The 19,284-nt window shown below is 43.9% G+C and overlaps 1 protein-coding gene across 2 annotated transcripts; it reads left to right on the top strand.

Moving 5' to 3' along the window:
• The first annotated feature begins 24 nt into the window (after positions 1–24).
• On the top strand, positions 25–19,114 carry LOC129838064 (D(2) dopamine receptor A-like). Of its 2 annotated transcripts, XM_055904744.1 has the most exons (8): positions 25–1,937; positions 10,589–10,992; positions 11,317–11,426; positions 12,202–12,338; positions 17,014–17,228; positions 17,401–17,484; positions 17,667–18,024; positions 18,198–19,114. In XM_055904744.1, the coding sequence occupies exons 2-8, from the start codon at positions 10,618–10,620 to the stop codon at positions 18,392–18,394; spliced, it is 1,476 nt and encodes a 491-aa protein (XP_055760719.1). In that variant the 5' UTR covers positions 25–1,937; positions 10,589–10,617; the 3' UTR covers positions 18,395–19,114. The 2 variants fall into 2 exon arrangements, with proteins under 2 accessions (XP_055760719.1, XP_055760718.1); XM_055904743.1 differs by lacking the exon at positions 25–1,937 and having other exon boundaries at positions 8,041–10,992.
• The last annotated feature ends 170 nt before the right edge of the window (positions 19,115–19,284 follow it).

Raw genomic sequence — 19,284 nt, 5'->3', positions numbered from 1 at the left:
AGATTGATTCATAGATGTTTCAAAAGCTTTTATTTATTGTATGGTCTCATATTCCTTTGACATATTTGGCATGTCCTTGAAATAGAGAGACTGGTAGATCTGAGAGTTTATCCTGTGCAAAGTAAGGCCCTTTTCACTTTATAGTGTTGTCTATACTGTTTTTCTTAATCTGATAGGCTATTTCTTTGTCAAATATTGACATTTTATAGCTATATGGCTACATTCTGATGTACTTTGAGTATTATACCATAGTCAAGTATTCCTGTTAATGAGTTGTGTCACACACAATATTTTTATCCAGCTCTACTGTACTTCCTCAAGTTGTCAATGTGTAGGCTGTACCATTGTCTGGACCACCTGAGGTACCTTATTCACAGTCTCTAAGCTTGCTTTCTCATTGGCTATGTCCCGAATCTCCACCCTTTTCCAGAAGTGTACACTTGCACACTCCCTGTCACAGATTATAACGCATAGGAATGGTGTAAGCATTGGCTGGAAGGAGTTTACCCCATTGTAAAGTCCATGCGAGAAAGTGTGTGCACACTTTGGAAGAACGGTGAAGAATTGGGTCTCAGCTATACTGTGTAGATCACATTATGCTCCCAGTGAGGGGCATTGGTGAGAGCTTTGTGCATGGAACAAACCAGCAGTCATGATTATTTTAAGTGAGTTATTTACTGAGATACTGTAATTGGATGAAGGGGTTTTGATTTGTACCTAATTTGTTCAAAGTTCAAGTAGCAGATAAACATAGACACAGAGAGGCTTAAAGGGCTGCTTCATTGGAGATGGTTTAATTACCTTTCTCGATAGTGTGCTGTCTTATCTTAACTTCTAAGGCAGGGGTAGGCAACTAGATTCAACCGCAGGCCGATTTTTGTCAGAGCTGATGGACTGGGGCCTGCAACATAATTCGTACACTGCAAATTGACCAAGTAAGCCCAAAATATATATTTTAAAATAAAAACAATCACATACTGTATGTCTATCTTTTTATTTGTGGGAATACTTGAACAGATTTCCATTATTTTTAGAGGAATTCCTGCAGATTTTATAGAACTTTTTTACAAAAGAGGCCAAAATTAAATGACTCGTAGTGCGAAGGGGTGTCTGTCTGTACGATGAAAAACAAACTGAGTGAATAGCTGGCTTCAGTACTTGGGCACTAACCAACTTCACTGAACTATCTGTTATAATTATGAGATATAATTCTTACTCTCACTGTGTTTTCAAGTGAGTTAGATGACACTGCCTATCTCATACTGCCTGCCCTCACCCATTGCTATCCCCGTTTATGCTTTAATGAAGCATATACATTTTCCCTTCCAATTGTCTTCCCCGTCTCATTTCTCTCTGATCTCCTCTACTGCTTCTACTCATTGCGAGCACAGCCAAACGTATATGGATGATTTTAATTTGTCGCACAATTAGAGAGCTTTTTACCCACGCAGTTCATTTGTTTTCATCTGTCCGTTTTTTTTCTGAATAGGTTTCAAGACAAGTGAGCGTCTCGTCTCCTAAAGAGAGTGTACACACACACACACACACACTGCTCACTGGATCTGATCCTAGGAGCCACTAACGAGAGAGGAGGGGGGGGAAGAGAGAGGGAGAGTACCGCTAAATCACTTGGAGGAACGGACAGAGCATGAAAACCAGAGAGAGGTGGAGAGAAGGGGATTTACTGCCGGAACACTCATTGAGGAGTAGAGGGAGTGAGTGTGTTGCACGTTATAGAGGTTGAGGTGTGAGCTCTGACAGGAGAGGGTTAGCAGGCTCAGAGCAGACTGACTGGTGACTTACTGATTCACTCTGCTGACATTTTCTGCTTATTCAGAGTGACAGTAGTGAGTGCATACATTTTCATACTGTCTGCTGTCTATTGCAGTTTTCTGTTCGGAGGGTATGGGACTGACTACCACTACAGCCAAGTGAGGGTAAGTTGCAGTTTAACCTACTTTTTTACTCATAATTTTGTTGCCATTTGGGTTACCTGTCTCTGTCTTTTTATGTTATCTGGTCTATGTCTCTGTGTCTGTGTGTACTTGTACCCACATGAGTAGTAGTTGGTCCTAAAATAACCACTCAATGAATAAAACCATGCTGAGGATGTTGTATTTCCACATGTCTAGTAGTAGTGGGATCTCTCTTCAATGTGACTTCAGTCCATGGTATTACGTTTTTTGACGTTTCCCTTCACATATCTGGAAGTCCTCAACTTTCCATTTGATCTCAACTTCTCGTTCCCCTCTTCCTTGCCGTTTGAACTTACTGACAATTATTCTGTCTCTCTCAGTATCCTTCTCTCCCACCGTTTATCTCGATATGGAGTATGTCATTTCCATTAACACTCTTGATCCCCTGTCCCCTCTCTCCAATGATCTTTAGCTATAAGTGACCATACTACCACACACATACACACGCCCCTGAGTGTGGCCGATCAAATGGGTCGTCGTCACCAAAGCACTCTCGCATCACATTAGAGGGCTAGGGCTCTACTGAACAAGCTGTTCCTTCATTCATGCACATTGGGTGGGTTTACAGCTGCAGGAACTATCACTTTAGAATGTCAGGTAGCAGGTCCGCATCCCAAAACCCTTTGAGTGGTTGACTCCCCTAGAAAAACCCGTTGAGAGTGGTTGACTCCCCTAGAAAAACCCTTTGAGAGTGGTTGACCCCCCTAGAAAAACCCTTTGAGAGTGGTTGACCCCCCTAGAAAAACCCTTTGAGAGTGGTTGACTCCCCTAGAAAAACCCTTTGAGAGTGGTTGACTCCCCTAGAAAAACCCGTTGAGAGTGGTTGACTCCCCTAGAAAAACCCGTTGAGAGTGGTTGACTCCCCTAGAAAAACCCGTTGAGAGTGGTTGACTCCCCTAGAAAAACCCTTTGAGAGTGGTTGACTCCCCTAGAAAAACCCTTTGAGAGTGGTTGACTCCCCTAGAAAAACCCTTTGAGAGTGGTTGACTCCCCTAGAAAAACCCTTTGAGAGTGGTTGACTCCCCTAGAAAAACCCTTTGAGAGTGGTTGACCCCCCTAGAAAAACCCTTTGAGAGTGGTTGACTCCCCTAGAAAAACCCTTTGAGAGTGGTTGACTCCCCTAGAAAAATCCTTTGAGAGTGGTTGACTCCCCTAGAAAAACCCTTTGAGAGTGGTTGACTCCCCTAGAAAAACCCTTTGAGAGTGGTTGACTCCCCTAGAAAAACCCTTTGAGAGTGGTTGACTCCCCTAGAAAAACACTGAGAGTGGTTGACTCCCCTAGAAAACGAATGGGACTAAATATACCTACATTGTTAAGACTAGTAATGAGTCCAGGGGCTGTATGTATTAAAAGTCAGTCGGAGTGCTTATTTAGGATCAGTTGAGCCTTTTAGTACACAGTAAGATCTCATGGATAGGGCAGACCTGGTCCTAGATTAGCACTCCTACTCTGAGATACTTGATGCACCAGCATTTCCGCTTCTAAACATGGACAAGACAAGTAAAGTACTTTATTAGTCCATAAATAAATGATGGTCTTTGCTCTGATCATGGTCTTAATAAGCAGTGAGAGGAATAGTAGATCATGGAGCGTTGAGTCTGAGAGAAGTGAGGGATTTAAAATATACCAGTCAGTATTTATTTATTCATTTCCCACCAACTCTCAGCAGTGGGATGCAAATGCGGCAGCCAGCCCAGCCACGTCACAGAGTCCATCATCCATCCTCTCTCAACACGGACAATTTATTCGTGCTGCTCAATTTCCTCCCTTTCCCTCCCATGATTGTCGCTGCCCAGTGAAATATTTATTACAGACTGGCTCTCGCTAGAACAAGGTTGGGCACATGTTTTTTGTTGCGACTAACCAGCCCAAAGCTGTGCTAGACCTGTCTAGAGTCCATGTGACAGACAAGGAGGGAGAGAAGACGGGGAGAGAGAGCGCATGGAAGGACAGAAAGATGATCCAGGACATGGGTTCTGGTCATTTAGAGACCAGATATTTAACAGTTACAAGTTAGGGACGTATACTAAAAAGAATGAGGTGGCTGTTAAATATCTCTTTCCAACACAACCATTTTTAGGGAGAAAAGGCTTGTCAGAGAAAGAGAGATGAATGGGATGTTTTCCCTGAGAAGAGAGCAAGAGAGGGGGTTCTTATTTAATGAAAAGTCTGGACTACCTACTTCACAGGATCGTTTTTGAGTCTTCATCTGCATAATTTACTTTAATTAAGTATGGCTTAAAGAAGTGCTGACACATACAGTATAGAACAACAATGTTATCTCAATTCCCCTCTAACATATCTCTATCTAAAATTAGGTACTTTTTTATCCATGAAACGAAGTCTTAGAACACGCTTTGTACCCACTTTCCATGATTTCCCATAAGCACTGCCATGTAGAGCTTTTTCACAACAAGCCCATTTGCCGAACAGTACTGACAGTTTACCTTTGTTTTTAAACATATTGATTTCCTGTCAGTCAAAGGACTAAAGGAAGTAGGAGAAAAATATATAGTAAATAAGAGATACAAAGTATACTCCCTTACTAAAAAGATTGCAGTTTTGAAACTGCAGTTGATTGTGCTATTTTGGTCACAGTAATTGCAGAATAACTGCAGTGTACTGCAGTTACACTGCAAAATGACTGCATTAAAAAAAACTTAATTTTGGATGCCGTATTTGCAGCATACTGCACTCTAACTGCAGTTATGCAGCAGTGTACTGAAGTTATACTGCACTCTGACTGCAATCTTTTTTTGTAAGGGTTGAACGCAGATGCTTCCACAGAGGTGTGGTTTCTGAATTGGAGATGATTGTGGACTACAGGAAAAGCAGGGCCGAACACACCCCCATTCACATCAACAGGGCTGTAGTGGAGTGGGTTGAGAGTTTTTAAAGTTTCTTGGTGCCCACATCACCAACAAACTATCATGGTCCAAACACACCAAGAAACTTGTGAAGAGGGCACGACAACGCCTTTTCCCCCCCAGGAGACTGAAAAGATTTGGCATGGGTCCCCAGATCCTCAAAGTTCTACAGCTGCACCATCGAGAGCATCCTGACTGGTTGCATCATTTACATTTACATTTTAGTCATTTAGCAGACGCTCTTATCCAGAGCGACTTACAGTAGAGTGCATACATTTTATTACATTTACATACTGAGACAAGGATATCCCTACCGGCCAAACCCTCCCTAACCCGGACGACGCTATGCCAATTGTGCGTCGCCCCACAAACCTCCCGGTCGCGGCCGGCTGCGATAGAGCCTGGGCGCGAACCCAGAGACTCTGGTGGCGCAGCTAGCACTGCGCCACCCGGGAGACATCACCACATCACCGCCTGGTATGGCAACTGCTCGGCATCTAACCATAATACTCTACAGAGGGTAGTGCGTATGGCCCAGTACATCACTGGGGCCAAGCTTCCTGCCATCCAGGATCTCTATACCAGGCAGTGTCAGAGGAAAGCACAAAAATTGTCAGACTCCAGTCACCAAAATCATAGACTGTTCTCTCTACCACATGGCAAGCGGTACCGGAGCACCAAGTCTAGGTCCAAAAAGCTCCTTAACAGCTTCTACCCCCAAACAATAAGACTCCCGAACAATTAATCAAATGGCTACCCAGACTATTTGCATTGACCCCCCCCTTTGTTTTTACACTGCTGCTACTCGCTGTTTATTAAATATCCATAGTCGCTTTACGCCTACATGTACAAATTACTTCGACTAACCTGTTCCACCACACATTCACTCGGTACTGGGTACCCTCTGTATGTAGCCTCATTATTGTTATTTTATTGTAACTTTTTTTTTTTTACTTGAGTTTATTTAGTAAATCTTTTCTTAAGTCTATTTTCTTAAAACTGCGTTGTTTAAGGGCTTGTAAGTAAGCATTTCACGGTAAGGTCGACACCTGTTGTATTCTGTAAATGTGACAAATAACATTTTGATTTGAATTAGTTGAGCAATTAACATCCCATCATGCTTGGGGTCATGTATAAAAATGCTGGGCAGGCCATTATTTTGGCTACAATGGCTATGCCCCCATAGGATTACAATGCCCCCATCCACAGGGCACAAGTGGTCACTGAATGGTTTGATGAAAATGATGTAAACCATATGCCATGGCTGTCTCAGTCACCAGATCTCAACCCAATTGAACACTTATGAGAGATTCTGGAGCAGCTCCTGATTCAGAGTTTTACATGACCATCAGCAAAATACCAAATTATGGAATTTCTCGTGGAAGGATGGTGTCGCAGCCCTCCAATTGAGTTCCAGACACTTGTAGCATCTATGCCAAGGTGCATTGAAGCTGTTCTGGCCCATGATGGCTCAAGGCCCTATTAAGACACTTTATGTAGGGGTTTCCTTTATATTGGCACTTACTGTACCTGTAGTATTTCTGATTGTCTTAACTTTTTAACCACAACTAATGAGCTGTCCCTTTTCAGTCATTTTTTCTTCACCTCGAACAGAAAGTAACAAAGTCTGTTTTTGTATTTGAAAAATGTTTCCATCACTCTCCCCTTCGATAACCACCTAGCCTCAGGGTGAAAGTGGAAAATGTAATGCTCTGAAACGATATATCCTGCGGAAACATCATAAAATACCTGGACGCTTCTTCTCCCTTGCACAAATAAAGCTGTATGTCTGGAGATCACTGGCGCGGGAATCTCTGAGGGCCCAAAATAGTTAATACAATTTGTCATGTTTGCTAGCAAAAGCTGAAGACAGAGAAGGCTAGAATAAAGGCAGACAGGCATAGAGAGACCATAGTTCATGCAATTGAAAGAACCTGAACCAACTGCCATGCGGTGTAGCCAATGTGATTTATAATGGATTTTATTTATTTTCATCAGTGTATTTTCTGTTTGATGAAAATGCCCATATGAAAATCAAAGGTCCTAACTGTCATGCAGATTGGTAGAAATGGTCATGTAAATTATCACTCCACATGTAAAAAAGTTGCTGACCACTTTTAGGCTTTAATTCATTCCTTTTTTTTTGGTGTAAAATAGGCCTATTATACCAGGAGCGAATTGGCCATCTGGCAATTCTAGCAAATGCCAGATGGCTGGACCATTTGTCTTGTTTGGGTGGGCTGGTAGAAATATTGTTTTAATATACAAATAAAACAATAAGAAAAGTGACATGAACAGCGGCCCATTGGCCTTTATTTAATGATTTTTGCTAAAAGAAAATTGTTATAGTAATATATAATCAGCCTTTGGCTGATCAGTGGGCAACGGCTGGCCCAGTATTTTCTGATAGGCTGAAGTCATGCAAACACACATTCAAAGTCAAATGTGGCATCAGCAAAGAGGCCTGCTCCGACTCTGTCATCAGTTAGCCAAGATCATGTATTGTCAAAAACAGAAAGGGTACCTGTAGCCTACCTTTTAGAACCAACTTGTTTGGTCATGGCCATTACTGGAAAAAAAGAGATGCTTCATGAAACACTGTCAGTCATAATACTAGGTACTTTATACTTTACCTGGGATAAATATCATACATACAGTTGAAGTTGGAAGTTTACATACACCTTAGCCAAATACATTTCAACTCAGTTTTTCACAATTCCTGACATTTAATCCTAGTAAAAATTTCCTGTCTTAGATCAGTTAGGATCACCACTTTATTTTAAGAAAGTGAAATGTGTAACAATTCCAGTGGTGGAAACAAGAGTCAGGTGCAGAGAGCAGGAATCTCTTTCAAAAAGTGGAATTTATTTCCTTAACGTAATCACCTACAAACCGGTGACGCCACACTAAACACTGGGCGCGTAAAGAGAAATGTCCAAAGTCAATTGAATAACAAAAATCCACAAAATCCACACCACAAACACGAAACAGAAAAACAAGCCCGCACAAAAGGGAGCGGGCAAACTGGGTTTAAATAACCCCTAATCTAAACACACAACAGGTGAAACAAATTAGACCAACTAAACGGAAAACAGAAAAGGGGATCGGTGGCAGCTAGTAGACCGGAGACGACGACCGCCGAGCGCCGCCCGAACGGGAAGAGGCACCATCCTCGGCGGGACTCGTAACAAAATGTCAGAATAATAATAGAGATGATTTATTTCAGCTTTTATTTCTTTCATCACATTCCCAGTGGGTCAGAAGTTTACATGCACTCAATTAGTATTTGGTAGCATTGCCTTTAAATTGTTTAACTTGGGTCAAACGGTTTGGGTAGCCTTCCACAAAATTGGGTGGCCAATTCCTCCTGACAGAGCTGGTGTAACTGAGTCAGGTTTGTAGGCCTCCTTGCTCACACACGCTTTTTCATTTCTGCCCACACATTTTCTATAGGATTGAGGTCAGGTCTTTGTGATGGCCACTCCAATACCTTGACTTTGTTGTTTAAGCCATTTTGCCACAACTTTGGAAGTATGCTTGGGGTCATTGTCCACTTGGAAGACCCATTTGTGACCAAGCTTTAACTTCCTGACTGATGTCTTGAGATGTTGCTTCAATATATCCACATAATTTTCTTTCCTCATGATGCCATCTATTTTGTGAAGTGCACCAGTCCCTCCTGCAGCAAAGCACCCCCACAACATGATGCTGCCACCGCCGTGCTTCACGGTTGGGATGGTGTTCTTCAGCTTGCAAGCCTCCCTCTATTTCCTCCAAACATAACGATGGTCATTATGGCCAAACAGTTCTATTTTTGTTTCATCAGACCAGAGGACATTTCTCCAAAAAGTACGATCTTTCTCCCCATGTGCAGTTGCAAACCGTAGTCTGGCTTTTTTATGGCGGTTTTGGTGCAGTGGCTTCTTCCTTGCTGAGCGTCCTGTCAGGTTATGTCGATATAGGACTCATTTTACTGTGGATATAGATACTTTTGTATCTGTTTCCTCCAGCATCTTCACAAGGTCCTTTGCTGTTGTTCTGGGATTGCTTTGCACTTTTCGTACCAAAGTATCTCTAGGAGACAGAACGCGTCTCCTTCCTGAGCGGTATGACGATTGCGTGGTCCCATGGTGTTTATACTTGAGTACTATTGTTTGTACAGATGAACCTGGTATCTTCAGGCGTTTGGAAATTGCCCCCAATGATGAGCCAGACTTGTGGAGGTCTACAATTATTTTGTCTGAGGTCTTGGCTAATTTCTTTTGATTTTCCCTTGATGTCATGCAAAGAGGCACTTAGTTATGATACAGTGAATTATAAGTGAAATAATGTCTTTAAGCAGTTGTTGGAAAAATTACTTGTGTCATGCACAAAGTAGATGTCCTAACCGACTTGCCTAAACTGTACTTTGTTAACAAGAAATGTGTGGAGTGGTTGAAAAATTAGTTTTAATGACTCCAACCCTAAGTGTATGTAAACTTCAGACTGCATCAGATGACCTGGCCTCCACAATCACCCGACCTCAACCCATTTAAGATGAGTTGGACCGTAAAGTGAAGGAAAAGCAGCTAACAAGTGCTCAGCATATGTGGAAACTCCTTCAAGACTGTTGGAAAAGCATTCCTCATGAAGCTGGTTGAGAGAATGCCAAGAGTGTGCAAAGCTGTCAAGGCAAAGGGTGGCTACTTTGAATTATCTCAAATCTTAAATATATTTTGATTTGTTTAACACTGTTTTTGGTTACTACATGATTCCATGTGTGTCATTTCATAGTTTTGATGTCTTCACTATTATTCTACAATGTAGAAAATAGTCAAAATAAAGAAAAACCCTGGAATGAGTACGTGTATCCAAACTTTTGACTAGTACTGTATGTAATATTTCCGTTTTTGTATTTATACATTTCCTAAAATAAGAGGTCAAGAGGTCTTTACATTACGAATGCACTGTACATACGTTTATACAGCGTAGTATAGGCTAAGTTATCACCTGATGTAGGTTAGTAAGATGGTATGCTTCTGATGTTGGTTAGTAAGATGGTATGCTTCTGATTTAGGTTATGTTCTTCTCATGTAATAATATGTTGTTATTATCCTGTCTCCCACAGAGGACGAGTCTGTGGGATCTATTTTAGAATAAGGCTGTAACGTAACAAAATGTTAAGTCAAGGGGTCTGAATACTTTCCGAATGCACTATATGTAAGCTGGTGTAGGTATATTGGGTAATGTAGAGGGTCAGGGAGGGAGCTTAAGATCTCTCCCTTTAATTATGTATCTCAAAGCCAATCTGCCTGAAACATTGGAGGGTAGAGGTGCTGTGTTAGAGAAATAGGCTAAAGGTGGAATAAAACTGCCAATCGAATGAAGAATACCACAGTAATTCACTTAAAGTAGAAAAATATGGGCATGTAGTAGATGCTTTTATCCAAAGCGACTGATGCGAAGTAACAACGAAGACATTTGATATGTGTGGCCCATTTGGGAATCAAAACCACAACTGATATTGAAAGCGCCATGCTCCAATCTATAGAGCCATCAGCACCGCACCAACTTATCACATTCCTATCTGCCCTCGAGGCAGAACAGGATGTACAACTCCAATCTGCATTGAGCTGAGATAGTTGAATTGTACATATATCTACTGTATGTGTTGTATATACAAGGTACAGAGTTGTAGAGCTTTGTGTGTCTTAATTATGAGTTATAACTATTGATGTTATTAGTCTCTCTTGTTACTTTTTCAGACTGTTCCAGACTCTCTGTCCAGAGGAGCATGATGACTACTTTCCCCAATGAGACAGGCTTCTCCTCCCTCTCTCCATCATACCCCCCCTCCCTCTCCTCTCCCACACTGTCCCTCTCCATCTCCCTCACCTCCAACCCTTTCTCTTCCTTCTCCCTCTCCACCTCCTCCTTCTCTCCGTCCAACTGCTCCAGCTCTCCGTTGCCCTCCTCCCCTCCCTATAACTTCTACGCTGTGCTGCTGGTGCTGCTCATCTTCTGTGTGGTGTTCGGCAACGTGCTAGTTTGTGTGGCGGTGTCGCGCGAGCGCTCCCTCCAGACTACCACCAACTACCTCATTGTCTCCCTGGCTGTGTCTGACCTGCTGCTGGCCACCCTGGTCATGCCCTGGGGCGTCTACCTGGAGGTGGGTGGGTGGGTGTGTGTGGGTTTGTGCGCGCGTGTTTCTATCCATCTGGCAGCCAGTGTTTTTCTGCCTGTCTCGTTCCCTGTCTTTACCTCCTAGGCTCTCTACACTAGTTCATTCGTAGGTGTTTCAAAAGCCCTCCGATAATGTCAAGGTAGCAGTCAATAATGCATCAGCATGCCTGCGTCTCAAATGGTACCCTATTCCCTATGTAGGGCACTCATTTTGATCGGGGCCATGAATTACAAACCCCTGCTGTTCCGGAGCACATGTAATAATCACTCGCGTGTGTTATTGTTCATACTGTATGTGTCCCTTTTCTAGGTGGTAGGGGAGTGGCGCTTCAGTCTCATCCACTGTGACATCCTCCTGACCCTGGACGTCATGATGTGTACTGCCAGCATCCTCAACCTCTGTGCCATCAGCATCGACAGGTACTCACACTCTCTCTATATCTATCTACAGTATCTATCTTACTACAGTATATTTCTACAGTATATCTCTCACTCTCCAGTATCTATCGCTCTATCTACAATGTCTGTCTCACTCGCCCTCCTCCCATCACTCTCTTCTCACACTGTCTTCAAAATCTGGATTGATTTCATTGTGCCCTTGCAGCAAAAACGTATTTTAAGGTGATGGTAATGTCTCCTGATGGGAAATGTATTTTTTTATGGTTTGTTATTGTTGTTTTTCCCATAAAGAAAACAATTTCCCATCAGAAAAACATTTGCTGTCTTTTTGGGTACCCTCCTCACTTTGCAAGTATCATTATCTTCTTAACATGAGCTTATTTTGTCCAACCAAATCCTTCCCCTTTTAAAACCAGTGAAAGAAATGGACAATTACAGCAGCCTCAATAGTTGTAGCCTAGTTTGTCCCTTTGTAGATTGATTCGCTCTGAATGTGAAGCCATGTCTCAGGGCTTAGTGTGGGTACTGTTCTTCTTTCGTATCTGTCCCTGACTACCAGCCCTTTGGAGGGATGACAGTCTCCTCTCCTCACACCAGGCTTTCTATGGAGGGCTCTTAGAGTGGTTTGTCACGCTGCTGCACCGTGAAACTGACTTGGACAGCTTTTGTTTAACTGGTGAAAGACTGACAATGCAACTGAACTGTGTGTGGGCGGTGGTGGGCAAGGTGTTTGTGTGCGTGCGGGATTCTTTGTGTGCACGCGTTAGCTCTAAATACTGCATGTGTGTGTGTGCAGGTACATGGCGGTGGCGATGCCCATGCTGTATAACACCAGATACAGCTCCAGGAGGAGGGTGGCTCTGATGATTGCTGTTGTGTGGTTCCTCTCCTTCGCCATCTCCAGCCCTCTGCTGTTTGGACTCAACAACACAGGTCTGTCTGTCTCTGTATCTGTCTCTCAGTTCCCTCCCCGGAGAAAACACAATAACTCCAAAACAGTGGAAAGATTGGTCCTTTATGTCCGAATGTCATCAGTTTCAAAGGAAATGAAAAGCTGAGAAAAAGACGAAACAAGTTTCTGATAAGACTTCAGTTTTTCTTGGGTGCATACTGTATGCTTGTCTAAGACAACACATTACACACGCTTTCACATTTTCTCACGAGATACTGAAATAAATAGATATTTCTCCACCCCTGTTCCCGAGACAATGTTTGAAAATTTGTTTAATTTTACTGCTTGAATTGCATATTTCTGCAGGAGTTAATATTGTATTACGCTACAGGTGAGAGGTTATAGGCCTACAGTCAGAGTTTATATTTCAGTTACTATCCATTTAACCCATATATTTAAATGAGGAATATTCTGTTTATTCATAGGTCCTCATGAGCGGGATATCAAAGGTGCATGTCAACAGCTTATCCCGGATAAGACCTTAAGCGAAGATATGAGCTACTATCCGTTATTCTGTGTGCATGTCAACATGGTCAATGACTAGGCCGAGGCTACAAAGAAAGCAATTTTCCCCCGTCCCGCCCTTCTGGAAACTTCATTCTAAAATCTAAGGATCTGAATCACGTTCTGCGCATGTGTTATTTTACACACATTCACATTTCTGTCTTTACTCACCCTCAGCCAATTTGGATCGGTATGACGCAGTAGCCCGTTTCTGCCTCATATTTCTGAACAGCTGCAATTTGAATGAATGTTCCAAAAAAGATTATATACACTGCTCAAAAAAATAAAGGGAACACTTAAACAACACAATGTAACTCCAAGTCAATCACACTTCTGTGAAATCAAACTGTCCACTTAGGAAGCAACACTGATTGACAATAAATTTCACATGCTGTTGTGCAAATGGAATAGACAAGAGGTGGAAATTATAGGCAATTAGTAAGACACCCCCAAAAAAGGGAAGGGTTCTGCAGGTGGTGACCACACACCACTTCTCAGTTCCTATGCTTCCTGGCTGATGTTTTGGTCACTTTTGAATGCTGGCGGTGCTCTCACTCAAGTGGTAGCATGAGACGGAGTCTACAACCCACACAAGTGGCTCAGGTAGTGCAGTTCATCCAGGATGGCACATCAATGCGAGCTGTGGCAAAAAGGTTTGCTGTGTCTGTCAGCGTAGTGTCCAGAGCATGGAGGCGCTACCAGGAGACAGGCCAGTACATCAGGAGACGTGGAGGAGGCCGTAGGAGGGCAACAACCCAGCAGCAGGACCGCTACCTCCGCCTTTGTGCCAGGAGGTGCACTGCCAGAGCCCTGCAAAATGACCTCCAGCAGGCCACAAATGTGCATGTGTCTGCTCAAACGGTCAGAAACAGACTCCATGAGGGTGGTATGAGGGCCCGACGTCCACAGGTGGGGGTTGTGCTTACAGCCCAACACCGTGCAGGACGTTTGGCATTTGCCAGAGAACACCAAGATTGGCAAATTCGCCACTGGCGCCCTGTGCTCTTCACAGATGAAAGCAGGTTCACACTGAGCACATGAGCACATGTGACAGACGTGACAGAGTCTGGAGACGCCGTGGAGAACGTTCTGCTGCCTGCAACATCCTCCAGCATGACCGGTTTGGCGATGGGTCAGTCATGGTGTGGGGTGGAATTCCTTTGTGGGGCCGCACAGCCCTCCATGTGCTCGCCAGAGGTAGCCTGACTGCCATTAGGTACCGAGATGAGATCCTCAGACCCCTTGTGAGACCATATGCTGACACATGCACATTTGTGGCCTGCTGGAGGTCATTTTGCAGGGCTCTGGCAGTGCACCTCCTTGCACTAAGGCGGAGGTAGTGGTCCTGCTGCTGGGTTGTTGCCCTCCTACGGCCTCCTCCACGTCTCCTGATGTACTGGCCTGTCTCCTGGTAGCGCCTGCATGCTCTGGACACTACGCTGACAGACACAGCAAACCTTTTTGCCACAGTTCGCATTGATGTGCCATCCTGGATGAACTGCACTACCTGAGCCACTTGTGTGGGTTGTAGACTCAGTCTCATGCTACCACTAGAGTGAGAGCACCGCCAGCATTCAAAAGTGAAACTAATTACTATACTAATTGCCTATAATTTCCACCTTTTGTCTATTCCATTTGCACAACAGCATGTGAAATTTATTGTCAATCAGTGTTGCTTCCTAAGTGGACAGTTTGATTTCACAGAAGTGTGATTGACTTGGAGTTACATTGTGTTGTTTAAGTGTTCCCTTTATTTTTTTGAGCATTGTATATGAGGCAGGAACCTTCTCTGTCTGTTGTAACGGATATTGCCGTAGAAGCAAGACGCAGTCTACACATTGCATTGGGGCAAAACGATTAGCGTTTTGCGTGATCTTTATAGTTATGCTGCCATATAGCCAGCAATATGCCTTGTTTAGCCAATGTTTCCAATGATGTTGAAGAACATTAAATCGCTAGAAAACCGCCTTGTGTCGTACTTGTTTGCTATAGCCTATGGTTACAACAGACAAAGAACTACCTTTGTTTGAACTGTTTTGTGTACAAGCGGCAGCGGAGTCACGGAGTGACTGAGCATCAGCTGAACGGAGGTAGGCTAATGGATCCCGCATGCACAGAAATCTATGTATTTTTAGCAACAGCAAGTAGGGTTCCAGAGAATCCGGAACAGCAGCCACTCCGATGAATCTATTCAATCACAAGTGCTCTAGTCTCATTTACTCATTTAAGTCTAGGAGAGACATGAACATGGTCCGGGAAGCCACGCGTGCAGAAACCCACACCCCTTTTGTTATTAGCTATGTAAAATAACTATTGCGATCTTCCAGTCCATCTGTAGTCAGTCTGGAAGAAGATTGCAGCCCTACTGGATATATGGGTATCACCAGTTGGTGAGAGACCGAATGAATAATCAGTTAGATAGGCCTACATCTGTTTAATCATGACGCCCAGCTATGCAGTAACTGCAATCACTAACACCACACGCACATGCACACATAGACACGCTACTGCTTACTAACAGCGTTCAGCTCTGTATGCTTTAATCAGTCAACAAGTTTCAATGAAAGAGGGGCTCATTGATTGGCCCGTCAGTCCACATCCACAATACAGAATGTTTATCGGTGATGCGGCAGACATTTTAAGTCGGATAACGTGCACATCATCACGTTTTGCTCAAGATGGTATTTTGATTTTTTTTTTTTAAACAATTATTGCAGGTCGTGCAAAAAGAAGCGAACTGAGGTTTTGGAACATAAGCTCCTAACCTTGAGGACGGGGTTGAAGAGAGTACTGCTTTCGTATGCAAATACTGCACAGCTTGATGCAACAACCACTCGAGCTGGAGTGGCCAACACTAAAAGCCAATATATACTTGATCAGAAAATGTGGCCGGGGGCTTCGTATGGAGGCATGCAGAGGCCAAATCCCCATGGCTGTGTGCCTCTCAAATATTGTAACAATGCGGAGGGCTCTGTATCGCTCCGCATTGACACGATTGGTTGACGGTAGGTGAGGGCGGGAGGTCCTGTATAAACACAAACTCACTTCCTTGACAACAGCTCTGTGCTGCGCCGCAAAGCACAAGAAGTGTAAATGCCCAGACTTCTGCAGACGTGATATCACATATCACACTACCTCATCCCCATATTGTTACTTATCCTCTTGCTCTTTTGCACCCCAGTATCTCTACTTGCACATCATCATCTGCACATCTATCACTCCAGTGTTAATGCTCATTTGTAATTATTCCGCCTCTATGGCCTATTTATTGCCTTTACCTCCCTACTCTTCCACATTTGCACACACTGTACATAGATGTTTCTATTGTGTTATTGACTGTACGTTTGTTCATGTGTAACTCTGTGTTGTTTTTGTCGCACTGCTTTGCTTTATCTTGGCCAGGTCGCAGTTGTAAATGAGAACTTGTTCTCAACTGGCCTACCCGGTTAAATAAAGGTGAAATATATATATTTTTTTTTTAAACAGTAAATGCTCTATGGCCACTGCAGATATCAGATTGACCACGCAGCACCTTTACTCTGCCTGTTAACAATCAGTAACCTCCGAGAGCCCCTTGAACACACCTTTGAACACACCGCTGGGAATACGAGATGGTTGGCGTTCAGGGTCACCACGTGTCCTATTGAAAGGCTATGGTTATACTGTATACGGGGAAGCTTGCGTTTATTGGATTGGACCTACCACCGAAACATCCAATTCAACAGAAAGGCAGTATTTAAGGTACCTTCTTACAGTGTACAGCATCTAGTAATTTGCTAGCAGCTGTATACTGTTGAAAGGGTTCAACTAGACTGTAGTGTGTTGTGCGATAGGCTGTGGCCTGGCCTTATAATAAGCAGATTTGATATGCCTTTCATGCATCCAGCCTGAATATGGAGAGAAATGGCCAATGCCGGATGCCTATGTACCTGTCTTCTCTGGAGCTAAACCAGGCATTTACTTAGTTGCCAAACCATTACGGAGGGGACTTTGACATATTTAACAGCTAGGGTTGACTGACATCTTTGGCTATCTGACCAGAACTGTAGAGGAAAACTTCTCTCTTGCTTTAACATTCACCTCCTCCCACCTGTTCCCAATCAACATCTCTGTGTTTCTATCCACCTCTTCTCATCCCCTTCACTCCATCAGCCAGTCGGGAGGAGACCAAGTGTGCCTTCGCTGATCCGTCCTTCGTGGTCTACTCATCCGTGGCCTCCTTCTACGTTCCTTTCATCGTGACCCTGCTGGTGTACGCCCAGATCTGTGTGGTGCTGCGGAGGCGGGGCCGACGCACCGTGCCCCGCAGACACGGACTGTACCCACAGGGAGGAGGCAAGACGGGGGAGGGCCACAGGCACAGGAAGGTTCATGATTAGTCAATCAATCTATCAGTCAACTAATCAGCCAGTCATCAATCAATTAACCCCATAAAACAGCAAGCCAATAAATCAGAGGCAGGATAATGAAGTTAAAAAAGTTTGATTTAAAAAAAAAACTTTCTATCTCTCATTCTTTTCTCTCCCTTCATCCTCTCAGAATAAGTGTACCCTCCCTGAGGATGTGAAGTTGTGCACTCTGATCACGAGGCCCCCCACCACCGCCCCCCAACGCAAGAAGGTGGTAAGTCGCTGGAACACTGTGAGCCACTGTACAGGGGACCACTGTGACCATGAAATTGGATTACGAAATCTCCTACAACATGAGCTTACAGTACATATCTCTACATCGCTTGCTGTTTCTCTGTCTCTTATTTGTCTTTCCCTCCCTCTCCTCTCCATGTCTCTCTCCCCCTGCCCTATTAGATGTTAGTGAAGGAGGCGCTGGTGCACCCCCTGGAGGAGGAGCTGGTGGGGCGTGGTTTCCTGTCCCAGTTAGACCAAAGCCTCCCCCCGTCTCACCCTCCTCACCCCTCCGGACGAGCCACCAAGATCTCCCTTTCTATCTCGGTGGTACCCGCGCCCTTCCCGTCACCGACGGTGGCAGCACGCTCTACCCTCGTACCCCGCGGTGCCACCTTAGAGGACGGCATGAGTGGCCGCGAGCGATGGAGGGAGCGCAATATAGACAAGGAGAAGGGAGCGATGGCGAAGGAGAGGGTGAAAGGGACCCTGTCGCAGCAGAAGGAGAGGAAGGCGACCCAGATGCTGGCTATCGTGCTAGGTGAGAGAAACAGGAGGAGACAATGAGGGTGGCTGAATAGAGAATGTTTCAGCCAGTCCAAATTCACTCCTTACCCCTTACCCTTGGCCCTTCAATGTTTGATGATCTGAAGGGAAGTGGCAGAGTGAATTGAGGCTTGCTCACACCCTTTCATTCTCCTCTTCCTCCATCAGGTGTGTTCATCATCTGCTGGCTGCCCTTCTTCCTGACCCACGTGCTGAAGGCCCACTGTGGCAGCTGCTGTATCTCCCCCTCCCTGTACAGTGCTGTCACCTGGCTGGGCTACCTCAACAGTGCCGTCAACCCCGTCATCTACACCACCTTCAACATCGAGTTCCGCAAGGCCTTCATCAAGATCCTAAACTGCTGAGTACAGGGATGAAGGGGGGGGGGGGGAGGACAAGTGTGAAAAGTGTTTGAGTAGTGGAGAGGCAAAAAAGGTCAGAGACTAGAAATCAAACTAAAGAAGGGAAAGAGAGGGGTGAAAACAAAGACAAGGAGGGAATGGAAGGACAGATGGAGGGGAAGAGGGGGACAGAAAGAGAGGCGACAGAACTTAAAAAAAAAAAAAAATCTAAGAGGTCACACAGAAGAGCAAGTGAAACAAGACAGATATACCAAATCAAAACAGACTTGGGAATTATAAAGAGATTATGTACACTTCTGTAAATCTAAAACATAGCAGGGAGAGAGTGATATTCTGAAGGTTCTATGGGAAGAGATGGGGTAGGGCACAAACAGTGGCAGAATACCCCTCTAAAGTATACTGTCAAAGCGACTGCAGACATTGCAATTTAATTAACGGAGTAAAAACAGGACAGAGGTAATCTTTTAAGGAGATACACAATCAATCTGCACAATTGTTCTCCAATAGCAGTCGTTTTGTGTCGTCCCAGTGTAAACAAGCCTGTAAGAGATGTATTATATTAAGAACATGTTGGTGAATATGATACAATATGATGAGTGACTCATCAAGGTTTGTTCATGAAGTATATGTATATATTGTTGTTTAGAGTTAATGTGAGCTCTGCTGTAAATATCTGTATTACTGTTATTGTACAGATACATGAAATAAATGATGTTCTACTCATATTGTTGCTAGTCTATTTCAAGTTTTCTACTGCAGGTTTGGGGTCAATTTGAATTGGAGTCAGTCAATTCTGGAAGTAAAGATATTTTCCAATTGATTAATATTCGCAGAAAAAGGTTGTGTTTTCATTGACAACTTAATCTGTTTTTGGATTTTAAATTTGAATCACT

This window comes from Salvelinus fontinalis, chromosome 38 (genome assembly GCF_029448725.1).
Source record: "Salvelinus fontinalis isolate EN_2023a chromosome 38, ASM2944872v1, whole genome shotgun sequence".
Taxonomy (NCBI): domain Eukaryota; kingdom Metazoa; phylum Chordata; class Actinopteri; order Salmoniformes; family Salmonidae; genus Salvelinus; species Salvelinus fontinalis.
Note: the sequence above shows the minus strand (reverse complement) of the source record. Positions and strands in the feature narration are given on the sequence as shown.

Coding starts and splice junctions, on each gene's coding strand:
- LOC129838064 (XM_055904743.1), top strand. CDS start 10,558: ATGTTATTAGTCTCTCTTGTTACTTTTTCAGACTGTTCCAGACTCTCT. Junction 11,427..12,201: donor TGTGCCATCAGCATCGACAG/GTACTCACACTC, acceptor GTGTGTGTGCAG/GTACATGGCGGTGGCGATGC. Junction 17,229..17,400: donor AGGGCCACAGGCACAGGAAG/GTTCATGATTAG, acceptor TCATCCTCTCAG/AATAAGTGTACCCTCCCTGA.